Source organism: Mauremys mutica, chromosome 12, assembly GCF_020497125.1.
Source record: "Mauremys mutica isolate MM-2020 ecotype Southern chromosome 12, ASM2049712v1, whole genome shotgun sequence".
Taxonomy (NCBI): Eukaryota; Metazoa; Chordata; order Testudines; family Geoemydidae; genus Mauremys; species Mauremys mutica.
This window is the reverse complement of record NC_059083.1, coordinates 69,817,945-69,832,027: the sequence shown is the minus strand read 5'-3', so window position 1 is coordinate 69,832,027 and position 14,083 is coordinate 69,817,945. Positions and strand designations below refer to the sequence as shown.

Here is a 14,083-nt window from a genome sequence, read left to right as displayed (position 1 = left end):
CACTTCCCTCGGAAACACTAAGGGGGAAGTGGCTGGTGTCTTACTCAGTGCACGGTGTTTGATAGCAGTGGTCTGGGTGTTCTGGTTTTTTTTTTTGGTGATTTTGTTTGCAAGCACCATGGCCTATTAGAGGGTCTGGTGGAAAATGGAAGCTGCAGTAGGAAGGAGTTATTCAAATTTCTGTGGATTTCTGTGGATTTCCACCATCAAACCCTTCATTTTAAACAAGCAAATATTTTCAGTCTTCTCTTATTTGGCAGATCTGCCCTGGGCAGTGTGTAAACCACCTCCCTTCTGCCCAGTGACCCAGCCCAGCCGTACAGAAAATGGGCACCATCTGCAATAACAGCCACAGAAAATGAACCCATCCAGTGGCACCAGATACCTCTTAACGTTTTAAAGTTGTTCTTAGATCAGGTTGAAAGGTTTTGTGTGGAAAGCTTTCCTGCAGCTGAACAATGTGTAATTGAAACTGAAACCTTTGTGGGAAAAGTCCAGTTAAATGTGTTTGTTTTCCAGCAGGCAAATTTGAGATGAATTTTGTTTATTTTGAACCAATGTTTCAAAATTAAATGAAAATGTTAGTTTTGTTTGGATGTGGATTGCTTCCTTTAGGTTTTTTAGGGGGAAAAATGAAGTGAAACAATACTTTAAGTCAAATCAAAAAGTTGATTCAAAATTAAAACTCTTGTTTCTAATACGTTTAAAACTTCTGGGAAAACCTGAAAATTTTCAAATGAATGTTTGAACAAAGATTTTTTTTTTGTAATTTCTCATAAGGAAAAATGTCTGTTTTCTGACCAGCTCCACTTTGTCCTACCCACAACTGTCATGTCTCCTGTCCCTATTTAGATTGGAAACACTTTGCAGCAGGGGCAGTCTCTAATTTGGTATTTGTACAGCTCCCAGCACAACTAGGCCCTGATCTCTATTGAGCCCTCTTGTTACTGCAGAGCTAGAAATAATTAGCAAGAACAATGGCAGCCAAAGTTGCACCCCAACACATGTCTCAATCCAAAACTGTTAACACATGGAAATCAAAAGCTAAGAGGAAAGGCTTTGGCATTTCTTTTCACATCTACAATGCCTGTAGGATTGGGAGTTCCGCACTTCAGTCCTCAAGGCTTCCGCTTCCATTTCTAAACAACCAAATGCAACATGTAGCCAATGTCAGCAAACTTGCACCCTTAACAGTGACCTCATATGTGTTTCTATCAAGAGCTCAGCACCTCTGACTGTCACATGGCCCATGCACTTGGCAAGGTCGTTTTGCCTTAGCACAGTCCGGTGCTTGTTAAGGTTTTGTGGTTGGAGATAGTGACTGGGGGTTTGTCTACACTTGAAAGGCTGCAACGGCACCGGTGTAGCTGCGCCCCAGTAGTGTTTGAGTGTAGACCCAACCTATCACCAATGGGAGGGGTTCTCCTCTTGACAGAGTTATGACTAGAAAGTTACAAACTATTCTCTAGGCAAATACCCCCTCTACAGAACTGATCTTTGTTGCTCCTCAAATGGTAATTGCCCAATGTGGCCAAAGGACAGAGCCCAGAGTGTCTTAGATTTCTTGCAAAATGGGAACATTTTTCATCAGACAAGGGACAAGTAAATTATGCTCAAAGTTCATGTTCTGGAGTTTGGATTTTGCCTCTTCAATGAGAATTTTATAAACTAAAGGTTTAAAAATCCTGTGAAACTGAAAACATCCGACAACTCCATAACCATAGAGCCACATTTCTCTCTTGTCTAGCTGACCAGATCCTGGGGAGTTTCATTGTCTGTAAGCCCAGCCATTGGCTCTTTGAACTCACTCCTCACAGGAGAACAGCAACTGTTTAATTCCATCAGGCCACCTGTCCATCGGACAAACCCACAGACTCCAGTTCCAGCCGAGTGTGTCGGTAAATCCTCTGCCTACAACAGCTGCCGGAGTTTGTCCAGGTCAGATTTGCTTCTAAACCCTGTTGCTTCAAATTTTGCCAGGTCGGGATCAAGCAGCCTGGATAAGGACTATGCAGCCCCCGTCCCCACTCTGCCTCATATCCAGGTTTAGTGTTTGGGGGGCAGCTTCACAGGGCTGTACAGGGTTTCCTCAGGGGGCTTGGCTGGGTGTGTTGTCTTGGGGCGCTGCTCCACGTTGGCATAGATGGGCTGCTGGTCGGGGGTGGAAATCGTCACAGTGGCATAAGAAACCTCTTCTGACCCCTGAAATAAAAACCTCATTGATCAGAGGGAAGAAGCTAGAATAGGAGCCCAAGTATTTGCAGCTGAGCAGCCCCTGGCTTCATGAACTTCAGCGAGTCCCTTTAACCAAGTGACTTGTCTGGGCTGTGTATTGAGGACTTGTCTCTGAGATCCCTAACGTACCTGTGGACGGGTGCATTACCCCTTTCAGCCACAGCAGTCTGGGGGCAATCGGGAAGCCCTGCCCTGCGGCTGAGCTATATAAAGAGGGAAAGGAAGCAAGGGGGAGAACAGGGAACTGAAACCCAACTGCCTGTTGGCTATCCCAGGCCCTAGGTCGCTAGTCTGAGCTGGGCCCTACATGCTCTGTTCTCAGTCAGGGCTCTGAGGTAAAGGCCTTGTGAACTGAGCTATGTGGCTCCTCTCCTGATCTGGTGTCTAGGGAAAAGACCAACTTCCTCCTGGAACGCTGAGGAAACTAGAAACTCCGCTGGCTGGGGTTAGTTGGGGGGCGTCTCAAAGGGGACGTGTTTGTCTGGTAGCTTGGTGTTGGCCTGCCCAGCACTCTAAAGAACTGTTCCTGTTTCTGCGATTGGCCCCTGTCCTGAGAGAGTGAAGGGAGGTGCAGGAGGCTCTGTGGTATATGGTGTGGCTCTAGAGGAGAGCAGAGGAAAGAATCGTTCTTCTAGAACAGGGGTTCTCAAACTTTTGTCCTGGTGACCCCTTTCACATACCAGCCTCTGAGTGCGACCCCCCTTATACATTAAAAACACTATTTATATATTTAACATCATTATAAATGCTGGAGGCAAAGCGGGGTTTGGGGTGGAGGCTGATAGCTCGCGACCCCCCATGTAATAACCTCACGACCCCCTGAGGGGTCCCGACCCCCAGTTTGAGAACCCCTGTTTCTAGAACAACTGAGTAGGTCACCTAGCCTACCCAGATGCCAACACCAGACAGCTTCCTATGCTGTGGGCCTACCCTGCAACTCTCACTCATGCAGGTAGCCTCCACTGAAGTGCTTGGGACTATTTGTCTGAGTAAGGGCTGCAGTCTCGAGTCCAACATTTAAATAAGTGCTGTTTATCTTAAGTCTACAGAGCTGGCAGGGAGGGGAGTTTCCTGCCTTGTTAAGTGTTTCCCGCTGAGCCCTGAGTGGGTGATCACGACTTAGCTACAGCTCTGAGCTCCTCAGGACAGCTCTTGCATTTTCTTCCTACCTGACAGTGGGGCTGGATTTCCACATAATTGCAGTCCGGGTTCACTGAGTTAGGAAAGATCTCAACATTGCTGTAAAATCCTGTTTGGTCAGTGGCTCCAGGAGAATCTATAAGCGCATACTCTGGGCTGCCGCCTGCTGCATTGTTCCCAACGGCCTGAAACGAAGGTAAACTGAGTTCAGCGCAAGGAGATACATGAGGGCTCTGTGTCTTAGTCAAATCGACAATGTAGCTATTGGGATGGCAGCTGGTGTGGAAATAAGCACCTCTTGTCATGGGATCTCCTCACCTGCTGAGGATGATTTAAAGCTGCAAGTGGCCCAGAGCAAGAGATTTTAAAGGCAACGAATTTGCTTATATCCTAGTGTAATAAAAACTCCCCATTTGGAGTCCCAGCCTGGGAACATGGACATGGGAACTAAGGGGTCAGCAGGTTCTGGGTGTAAAGATGTTGACTTTCAATGAGGCATGTGCATAGATTTGTACACACCTAACCTAAACAAATACGGCTCTGCCCATAGGAACTGGGTATTTCTATCCAGTCCCTTGTCACCACAGTCTGACTGGATGGGAGGGAAGGGGCAGCACCTTAATGATGTCACAGCCATGCACAATTTCCAGCAGGGTGGGCCTAGAATCTCATCCCGCTCAGAAAAAATAAAAATCCCTCCACCTGCTGGGGCTGATTGATGTGCAAAACTACATGTACAACGTTGCACCTGACTTACACTTGCCAGGCTATACTTGCCTGTACAAATAATCTATGATGTGATATGTGCACACAATTGGTGTAAGTGCTCCTGCAAACGGGGCATGACGATGTGCACAGCGTAGGGGTTCTGGGGTTTGGAAAATCCAGCCCAGGATGATTAATATGTGGATAGAAATGTTACTGGTGGAAGCTAAAAATCTCAAGGGGAGCTGTAAATTGATGTAAGAGCCACACTGGCAACTCTTCACCATCCGAGATTTGCTGACTTTGGGGCAGGTTTGCTCTGATAGAGGGGTGCAGCGTTGTCCGAATGCAGGAGAGAATCTGGCCTGTTCATTTGTAGTGGAGTCACTCTGGATTTACACTGGTGTGAGTGGAGAATAAGTGTTTGTAGCTCCTGTTGCTTTATTTCCATGAACTACTTATTCTAGTGGAAAGATACATGAACTTCATCCATATGCTAATTGTAATAAGCCACAATGGAGAACAGATCAATGAGCTACTGGGAAATGAAAGCATGAAACCAATGACACGCCCACAGTATGTGGCAAAAGCCCCATTGCAGCCGCCTATCGTGGCTCATTGTTCTGTTTTAGTCCAAATCAGTTTCCTGTGTGAATTCAGAGTCCCCATTTCTGCAGTTTCTCTTTTTTGGAAACGAGACCATAGGTCACTCGGATGCAATTCAGTAAAATCTGAGTCAGTCTATTGAGAATGGTCCCTCTTGACGGCCCATTCTCTGGGCCCTCCCCTGCACCTGTGATATTACTCCTCCGTCGGACAACATTGAAGAGGTGATGTTACCAGGATATACTATCATTTGCCTTACCAAATTTGACAGGTTGATTTTCTTGTCCCTCTGCACAGATGGTCCTGAAAGCTCTGGATGAGACAGAAAAGAGATCGAATTAGAGCCAAGTTACAGCAACAGGTAAGGGGGTACCTGCGGCTCTCACAGCTTTGCAGTACTAGGTTGCAGGGCTGACCTGTAACTGTTTTTCAGGGGAGACACACACTGAGTCTAGGTTAACTCCATGCTGCCCGGCCACTGATCCAAAAGGAAATGGGTCTGTTCTCTAGGTGCTAACTGAGATCCGGCCGACTGCACCAGTCAGTGACAGCTTTCCATCACCTGCACAATACAGGCCTCTGAACCAAACTCCAGCTTCTCTTTAGATTCAGTGTGGACCTAGCCTACTGAACCGAACCAAACGGGGGTATGTCAGCATAAATCCATCCAATCAATACAACCAAACTTGAAAAGATCCTTCAGTGCTAGCACAAGCTCCCATGTGAAAATGGTCTCTTCTACAGGAATGGTCTAAAATGCCACAGCTGACAACAGCTACGCTCCATTGTCTGAGGCAATCACCGGAGAGGCTGTAATGTTTTTAGTAACAGCTGATCCTGTGGAACTGACTGATCCTGAAATGATCCATCACTATCCACACACCGCCAGATCCTGGACTGATCAGAGCTCACCTGAGCTCTCAAGCCAGGCTCCCACGTAGTGACACAGTGAGTGAAAAGGAAGGAGACCTGGGTGTCTAGGATCGGACTCCGATACCCTTACTTAAGAACATAAGAAAGGCCGTACCGGGTCAGACCAAAGGTCCATCTAGCCCAGTATCTGTCTACCGACAGTGGCCAATGCCAGGTGCCCCAGAGGGAGTGAACCTAACAGGCAATGATCAAGTGATCTCTCTCCTGCCATCCATCTCCATCCTCTGACGAACAGAGGCTAGGGACACCATTCTTACCCATCCCGGCTAATAGCCATTTATGGACTTAGCCACCATGAATTTATCCAGTCCCCTTTTAAACATTGTTATAGTCCTAGCCTTCACAACCTCCTCAGGTAAGGAGTTCCACAAGTTGACTGTGCGCTGCGTGAAGAAGAACTTCCTTTTATTTGTTTTAAACCTGCTGCCTATTAATTTCATTTGGTGACCCCTAGTTCTTGTATTATGGGAATAAGTAAATAATTTTTCCTTATCCACTTTCTCAACATCACTCATGATTTTATATACCTCTATCATGTCCCCCCTTAGTCTTCTCTTTTCCAAGCTGAAGAGTCCTAGCCTCTTTAATCTTTCCTCGTATGGGACCCTCTCTAAACCCCTAATCATTTTAGTTGCCCTTTTCTGAACCTTTTCTAGTGCTAGAATATCTTTTTTGAGGAGAGGAGACCACATCTGTACACAGTATTCGAGATGTGGGCGTACCATGGATTTATATAAGGGCAATAATATATTCTCAGTCTTATTCTCTATCCCCTTTTTAATGATTCCTAACATCCTGTTTGCTTTTTTGACCGCCTCTGCACACTGCATGGACATCTTTAGAGAACTATCCACGATGACACCAAGATCTTTTTCCTGACTCGTAGCTAAATTAGCCCCCATCATGTTGTATGTATAGTTGGGGTTATTTTTTCCAATGTGCATTACTTTACATTTATCCACATTAAATTTCATTTGCCATTTTGTTGCCCAATCACTTAGTTTTGTGAGATCTTTTTGAAGTTCTTCACAATCTGCTTTGGTCTTAACTATCTTGAGTAGTTTAGTATCATCTGCAAACTTTGCCACCTCACTGTTTACCCCTTTCTCCAGATCATTTATGAATAAATTGAATAGGATTGGTCCTAGGACTGACCCTTGGGGAACACCACTAGTTACCCCTCTCCATTCTGAGAATTTACCATTAATTCCTACCCTTTGTTCCCTGCCCTTTAACCAGTTCTCAATCCATGAAAGGACCTTCCCTTTTATCCCATGACAGCTTAGTTTACGTAAGAGCCTTTGGTGAGGGACCTTGTCCAAAGGCTTTCTGGAAATCTAAGTACACTATGTCCACCGGATCCCCCTACTTAGGGGGGTAGCACCTTTGTTCCACAGGGAGTCCCACTGATTTCAGTGATGGAATAAGCAACTACACAGCATGAGGGGGGTATGTGTATATGCAATTTAGAGCTGGGCAAATAACGGATAGAGGGGAACTGACAACTTCAAAACAGTGTTTTTTTTCAGGTTAAATGAAATGTTTTGTTTAGATAAAATTGAAATGTTTCCCTTTGGTTTTGACCGTTTTCAACATTTGATTGGTTTTACACAGTTTTTGAAACAAGAATTTGTTTCAAATTGAAAAACCCAAATATTGGTATTGCTCAGTCTGCATTTTTCTCTGAAAAACAGTTTTGGTGGTAAAACTTTGCCCAGCTCCAGCTGAGATGTAGAACAAACACCATAACCAGAGTTCTTTGCAGACTTGGACAGTGTTGCACACGGGTCTCTCATGCATTTCAGACATGCTCTGTCGAGCTCAGCAGGGTGCAATGAGCAGAGAAGTCACTTAGTGGCAGAGGTGCTGGAACAATGTGTATAGTGGGGGTGCTGAGAGCCATTGAACCAAACTGTAAACCCTGTATATGATGGAAACCACTTCCAGCCAGGGGGTGCGGCAGCTCCCCTATTTCCAGCCCCTGTGCTCAGTGGAGTTGTGGACTTTCCCGTTTGGGAAGAGGGAGGGAGGGAGAGAAGCAGCAAGGATCAGAAACACGGCTCATTGGAGGACACGTGCAAGATTTCACTTACCTTTTTTCCTCCTCTTGGACACTCTCACCAACATCACAGCAGCGAGCAGAAACAAAATGAGAAGAAGCAGGACACATGGTAGCAGGATGTGGAGAAGGATGTTTGACTGTGGGGCCCTATTGGAAAAAGAGAGAAGGTCTGTTTCCCACTTTCTCCTTCTACTGCTAATTCAGCCAGGAGCAATTGTTTGTTTGCACCAGGCCCACGGGTCCAACAGATTAATATCCTCGTCCGGGCTAAATCTAACTCAGGTCACCTATCAAATGAGTTTGGCACCTGTACCAAGTACGTACAAATGTGAGTAGCCAGCAAGGTCGTGCAGTCTGTAGGAAGAGTCTGATGCAGCAGGCATGGTCTGTGCCCTGTGCATGTGTTGTCTGCCCAGGTCACAGAAACTTTGAGGGTGAAGCTTTGTCTGGACCCCTCAGATGGGTTGGTCACACCCAGCTGCCCCATCCTGCCCATCTGACGCTAATGTGTAGCTCATGCTGGGTGGGGCAAGTTTAAGGATGTCCAAGGCTGCGTTAGTCTGGTCATTTTCCTCACCGCATGGCTCATTTCTCATGCACAGTATTGTATCTGGACACTATCTCACGCTGCATGGGAGTGTGCTTAGCCAGCTACTTAACTAACTTCATCTGTCCCTTTTTTTAGTCTTGTCTTTGAAATGAGCAGCAGCCTCTTGGTATAGCTGATAAATATGTGGTATAACTAACTTATGGTGAGTTTTGTTCCTTCTTCGGTATTTTCAGGTCCAGTCCTACAAACATTTTAAGCAAATACTTAATGTTCTAAACATGCGTAAAGTTAAGCAAGCATGTGGAAGGGTTTGCAGGATAAAGGCCTTAGACATTTTGGTTTCCTTTAGGTTTTTTCCTGGCACCAGGGATTCTGGAGTTTTAATCCACTTTTTATTTTAGCCAATAGAAACCTTATTTTGTTTAAAGGGACAGCGTCAGATCATACCAAAGACCAACAGATGTTTCCATGCATTGTTTTAAATTCCAGTGTAAATAAGTAAGGATGCCCCTTGCAGCGCTGGCATCTGGCAGCCCAAACCTGGCAGGATGAAGCTAGTCAGTGCATGGGCTGGAGTGGAACTAATTAGTAGCAAAAGTGAAACTGACCAGTCGGTTTCATTCTGGAAGATGCTCAGAGCTCAAAAAGTGAACAAAATATACAGGGAAAAGATCATTTGATTTTTAAAATTCTTAGTTTGAAATACTTTGGCTCTAGATCTTGCAGCTTGTCTACAGCTGGAGCTTGTTCAGCGCTGATTCGGCCGCACCCTTTGCTCACTCCCCATGTCAGGAATAGATCGTATAGACCAGGATGTAGATGTCCCTGGGACTAGTCATGTGACTCAAATGGCCCATGTGCCTAGCGCTGGCAGGGGCAGACTCTCAGGGGTGGTGCAGGAAGTGGGAGGAACAAGCTGTGAGGAGGGAAATGAATGAGGAAGGGCGACGGTTACAGGAGTGTGACCACATGGCTTCCCAGCAGGCAGGGCACATCTTAGTGATTTAATGGGGGAGGGTTGTAATCAGATGTGACCTGACAGAGCTAAGCATGTGCAGCATTTTAAGCACATGAGCAGCCCCACTGAACTGCAGAGAAGGAAGAGGGGTCACGGTTATAGCCCAGAACAGCTTCACTTGTTCCTGCAGCCCAGGCAGAATGACTGTTCTGTAGGGTTTAGCCCAGGCAGCTCCACATGCCAGGAGACAGCTCATGGTTAGGCTGTAGTGGGGGGAATGAGAGAAGACAGAGGAGCAGGGTTTAGTGTCCTGGCCTCACAGATCAGAGAGCTCATGTGCAGAGGCAGAGACAAGTTGTGATTTTTCCGGTCTCAGACATGATGTCTGGTGAAATGCAATACTGAGCTGTGAGGGAAGAACAAGGGGGTATATACACCCTGACGTTGCACTGATTCCAGGGAGCTGGCAGCCCATAGGGCGTGATCCTTCCAGCCCAGGCAGATCTTCTTGTGTGGTGGGAGCTCACCCTAGTGTCCTAAAAGTAGCTGCGTAGCTGTTGCTTAGACTTCGTGGTCTGGGCTGTCATCACGCCTAGGGGTCAGGTGTGAGCATGAGAGCCCAGGCTCCAATGTCTGCACAGCTATTTTTAGCACATTATCGCAAGCCCCACGATTACAAGTGTGTGTACCCAGGCTGGGCGCTCACACCCAGCTGCAGTGTAGACACACCCATCAGTGGTATCCTGGTTAGTGGAGAAGCTGGATTTCCCTTCCTCAGCAGTTGTGCAGATGGAAGTAGAGTTTGACGTGGAAGAAGAAGCTGGTTGCACTGTCGCTGATGATGACCTTTTTGTTGAATTAGGGGAAGAATTAGCTGTCACTGATGACGTCGCTGATGATGACCTTTCTCTTGGGGGTGGAGAAGAAGTAGCTGTGGATAAAAACAGACTCAGTAAATCAGATTCCCCAGGATGAAATGACGTTTTCTCAATGGCACTAAACATTCTTGTTCCTAAAAACAAGGTTTAGGTTTCACGAGACACAGGGGAGGGATTCTCCTCTCTGCCGAGGCCCCTGCAGGCTGCTCCCATGGGGTAGAGGGGCCCTGAAAGTCCTGCAGTCACCAGGGCAGAATTGCCCCAGCAGAAGAACTGCATCAGGCTGCAACAAGTGGTCCTGTGCTCAGGGCCGCCCAGAGGATTCCGGGGGCCCGGGGTCTTCGGCGGTGGGGGGCCCTTCCGTTCCGGGACCCGCCGCCAAAGTGCCCCGAAGACCCGCGGCGGGAGCCCCCCGCCGCCGAATTACCGCCGAAGCGGGACCCGCCGCCGAAGCGCAGCCCGGTCTTCGGCGGTAATTCGGTGGGGGGGGGGGTCCCCGCCGCGGGCCTTCCGGGCACTTAGGCGGCGGGTCCCGGAACAGAAGGGGCCCCCCGCCGCCGAAGACCGGGCTGCGCTTCGGCGGCGGCGGGTCCCGGTCCCGCTCCCACACCCGGTCCCGGTCCCGGCCCCAGCCCCAGCCTCTTACCAAGCACGTCTCCGGCGGGGCCTGAGCTCCGTCCCGCTCAGAGCCGGGTGGTGAGGGGGCGGGGCTGTGAGCTCCACGCCGAGCGGAGGCAGCTGCCCCGCCCCCTCCCCACGGCGCTCTGAGCGGGGCGGGGCTCAGGCCCCGTTGGAGCTCCCAGCCCCGCCCCCTCACCACGCGGCTCTGAGCGGGACGGAGCTCAGGCCCCGCCGGAGACGTGCTCGGTAAGAGGCTGGGGCTGGGGCTGGGGCTGGGGCTGGGGCCGGGGCGGGACCGTCTCTGAGCGGGGCGGGGCTCAGGGGCCCCGCCGGAGACGCTGAGGCTCCAGGAGAGGGGCGGAGGCGGGAGCCTCCGCTTTTCTCTTGGGGGCCCCTGCGGAGCCCGGGGCCCGGGGCAAATTGCCCCCTTTGCCCCCCCCTCTAGGCAGCCCTGCCTGTGCTGCCTCCCACCACTGAGAACACTGGCTGGGGGAGGCATATCTCACTTGGGGCCATAGAAACTCTCTGCTTCTGGGGGATGCAGAGTGGTACCTGGGCAGCCCGTGGGGGCAGGTTGTGGGAAACTAGAGCAGCCGCTCCTCTACCTAGTGCACGTGACAGCTCCGAACTGGGAAGACGCCAGGGTGACTTAAAGCCGCTTTGCCCCCGTCCCCCAGGGTGCGCCGCCCAGAGGCAGAGCAGAGAATTTTAGCCACAGATTCTTCCCCTCGGGCCAGCCCATGCTTTGCTGAACTAACACTCCAGCCACAGAGTTAGTACATCCACCCTCGCTGTTCTCTTTGCCCCTCTCTCTCTGGCCGGTACCCATGGCAGCGGCTGCAAGATGAAAGAAGCCAGGGAACAGGGCGTCAGCAGGTGAAAGCTGCCGGAATCGACAGCTTTTTAGAAAATGTGTAAACGGTCTCTGCTTTTCACTCGTGCCCCTTTATCTGGTTTAAGTGCAGTGAGGAGTCTCTGCGTCCAGATGCTGAATCAGGGCAGAGCCCTTCTGCCTGGCAGAGACACTGGTTACTGATTTCCCTGCCACAGTAAGTAAACAATGTCCCTCTGCTGCCAGCTCCTGTCCTCTTCCGGTTCAGGACGAGTCCCACGGGGCACTAACAGCCCCGCCCTCAGGAACCAAAGCCGTTTTACCCATCAAGGTTCCCCCTTAAACCCGAGCGAGTGGCTGGGAGCTCAGTGGGATGGACACACACAATCTATGATGGGAACTGCCCAGGGTGAAAGCAGAGCCCCTCCCCCCGCTGCAAACCCCCCTCCACACCCGGGACACGACCCAGGGCAGGAGGAAACTGCCCTGCAGCGTTATTCACAGGTGCTGCCGGCCGGCCTGGGCGATGGGCGCTCACCGTGTTCCCTGGGGCGAGCGCGGGGCGGGGCGCTGGGAAACTGGCCGGGATCTAAACCGGACTCTCCAGGGCAGCTCCTTGATTGACAACCCGGTGCCCCCCCCCCCCCGCCCGCACACATGTGCCCAGCGCTGCAGCCCCGCGGAGCCCAGAGGCTTTGTGTGTCCAGAGCGCCGGACACCGGCCTGCCTGGCTGCGGGCCCCGCCCCCCGCGGTACCTGCAAGAGCCGCGCCGGGATTTACCTGGGGAGATGATGAGTGTCACAGTGGCCCTGAGATCAGAAGGTCCAGTCCTGTCTACCCCGCAGTGGTACGTGCCGGCGTCTGCCGGTGTCAGGTTCTCCACGGTCACGGTGAACGCGCGCTGGGTGCGATTGTCTCGGATGGAGACTCTGCCCCGCGTCACCTTCGCCTCCGACCCGTCGGTCTCAACTATGACACCGTTGGAACAGAACCAACCTCCTGCCCGACACCAGAACTTCTGATAATGCTCATAGCCCGCCCGGTACCGGCACCGCACCGCCACCGACCCGCCCGCGGGGCCGCGCACTGCCCCGGGGCCCGTCACCGCCCAGCAGCCTGCGAGGGACAGAGACAGTGAGACCCGGGGCGCCGCTTCCGTCTGAACAGACACAAAACGCCCCCGGGGAACGTTGTGGCGCCAGCTGAGCCCCTGACACGTGACCCGAGGGGAAGGGCCTGGCACTGCTGGGGGATGGAGGGACCCACCTCATGGCCGGCCGGGCAATAACCCCCCAGAACAATCCCTCCCCCCCACGTGTTTCCGCTCACACCCCTCCCCCCCCAGAGTCCGCGATGTGACACTGGGTCAGCGGGATCCCCGGTCCCCTTCCTTCGGGCTGGGTCCGTCATCACTAACCCCCAGGGAGAGACCCCCCCCAGGGGAGTTTCCCCTCCCCCAGTGCCTGAGCCGGGGCAGGGAGCAGTATCCGCTCGGCAGGAAGCGCAGCAGGTCGCTGGCGCTCAGAATAACCCACAGCAGAAAACGTGTTTGCAGGGTCATAGGGGCTGCTGCAAGTCTGGACCCCCGTGAACCTCCCTGATGGAGCATCACGGGGCAAATGTGGGGTCAATGTAACCTCACACAAACCCTTCCTGGCCTCAGAGAGAGACTCCGGGACAGTCCCGTCGTCCCCTTCTGGGCTGGGACATTTTGGTAACTTACAAATGTAAAGCACCGACCTGCAGTAGCTTTACCAACTCGGGAGCTCTGTGAAAAAGCTCCTACTGAATGCGCAGCTACATGAACTGCGAGGAGCCACTCAGATGATACCTGCCCCGAGCGAGAGGCAGGTACTTTAGCAAAGGCACAAAATCCCAGTCTCCGGGAGCGGTGCTCGGAGGCTCCTGCAGGCTCAGGGACGGTTCCTGGAATCCCTCCTCAGCAGCCGCTCCCCATAACACACACGTGGGTGTGGGACGGTCCCGAGGAGGAACAACGCTGCCTGTTTCTGCTGGTGCATATGCAGCTCATTGCTGCCTTACCTGGGAAAAGCATCCAACCCAGAATGGGGAAAATCCTCATTGCTCTGCCTCTCCCCACTGCCTGGTGGGACCTCGATTCCAAGGGAGTCTCCAGGAGAATCTTTCCTTTGTGTTACTAGGAAGCACCGGGTCCGGGTTTCTCCTGTAGGTGTTTGGAATGAAACAGACTCTCTAACTAGTTCTTTCACGGAAGGGTTCCTTTTATCTACCCTACCTCACTTCCCTCGGAAACACTAAGGGGGAAGTGGCTGGTGTCTTACTCAGTGCACGGTGGTTTGATAGCAGTGGTCTGGGTGTTCTGGTTTTTTTTTGGTGATTTTGTTTGCAAGCACCATGGCCTATTACAGGGTCTGGTGGAAAATGGAAGCTGCAGTAGGAAGGAGCTCTTCAAATTTCTGTGGATTTCTTTGGATTTCCACTATCAAACCCTTCATTTTAAACAAGCAAATATTTTCAGTCTTCTCTTATTTGGCAGATCTGCCCTGGGCAGTGTGTAAACCACCTCCCCGCTGCCCAGTG

At 51.0% G+C, this 14,083-nt stretch overlaps 1 protein-coding gene across 2 annotated transcripts; it reads right to left on the bottom strand.

Moving 5' to 3' along the window:
- Window positions 1-1,535: 1,535 nt before the first annotated feature.
- On the bottom strand, window positions 1,536-13,695 carry LOC123345352 (CMRF35-like molecule 5). 2 transcript variants are annotated; one of them, XM_044982141.1, is made up of 8 exons: window positions 13,565-13,695; window positions 12,302-12,637; window positions 10,079-10,120; window positions 9,919-10,033; window positions 7,713-7,828; window positions 4,946-4,998; window positions 3,405-3,560; window positions 1,536-2,202 (listed from the first exon to the last, which is right to left on the bottom strand). In XM_044982141.1, the coding sequence occupies exons 1-8, from the start codon at window positions 13,602-13,604 to the stop codon at window positions 2,047-2,049; spliced, it is 1,014 nt and encodes a 337-aa protein (XP_044838076.1). In that variant the 5' UTR covers window positions 13,605-13,695; the 3' UTR covers window positions 1,536-2,046. The 2 variants fall into 2 exon arrangements, with proteins under 2 accessions (XP_044838076.1, XP_044838075.1); XM_044982140.1 differs by having other exon boundaries at window positions 9,919-10,120.
- Between the last annotated feature and the right edge of the window lie 388 nt (window positions 13,696-14,083).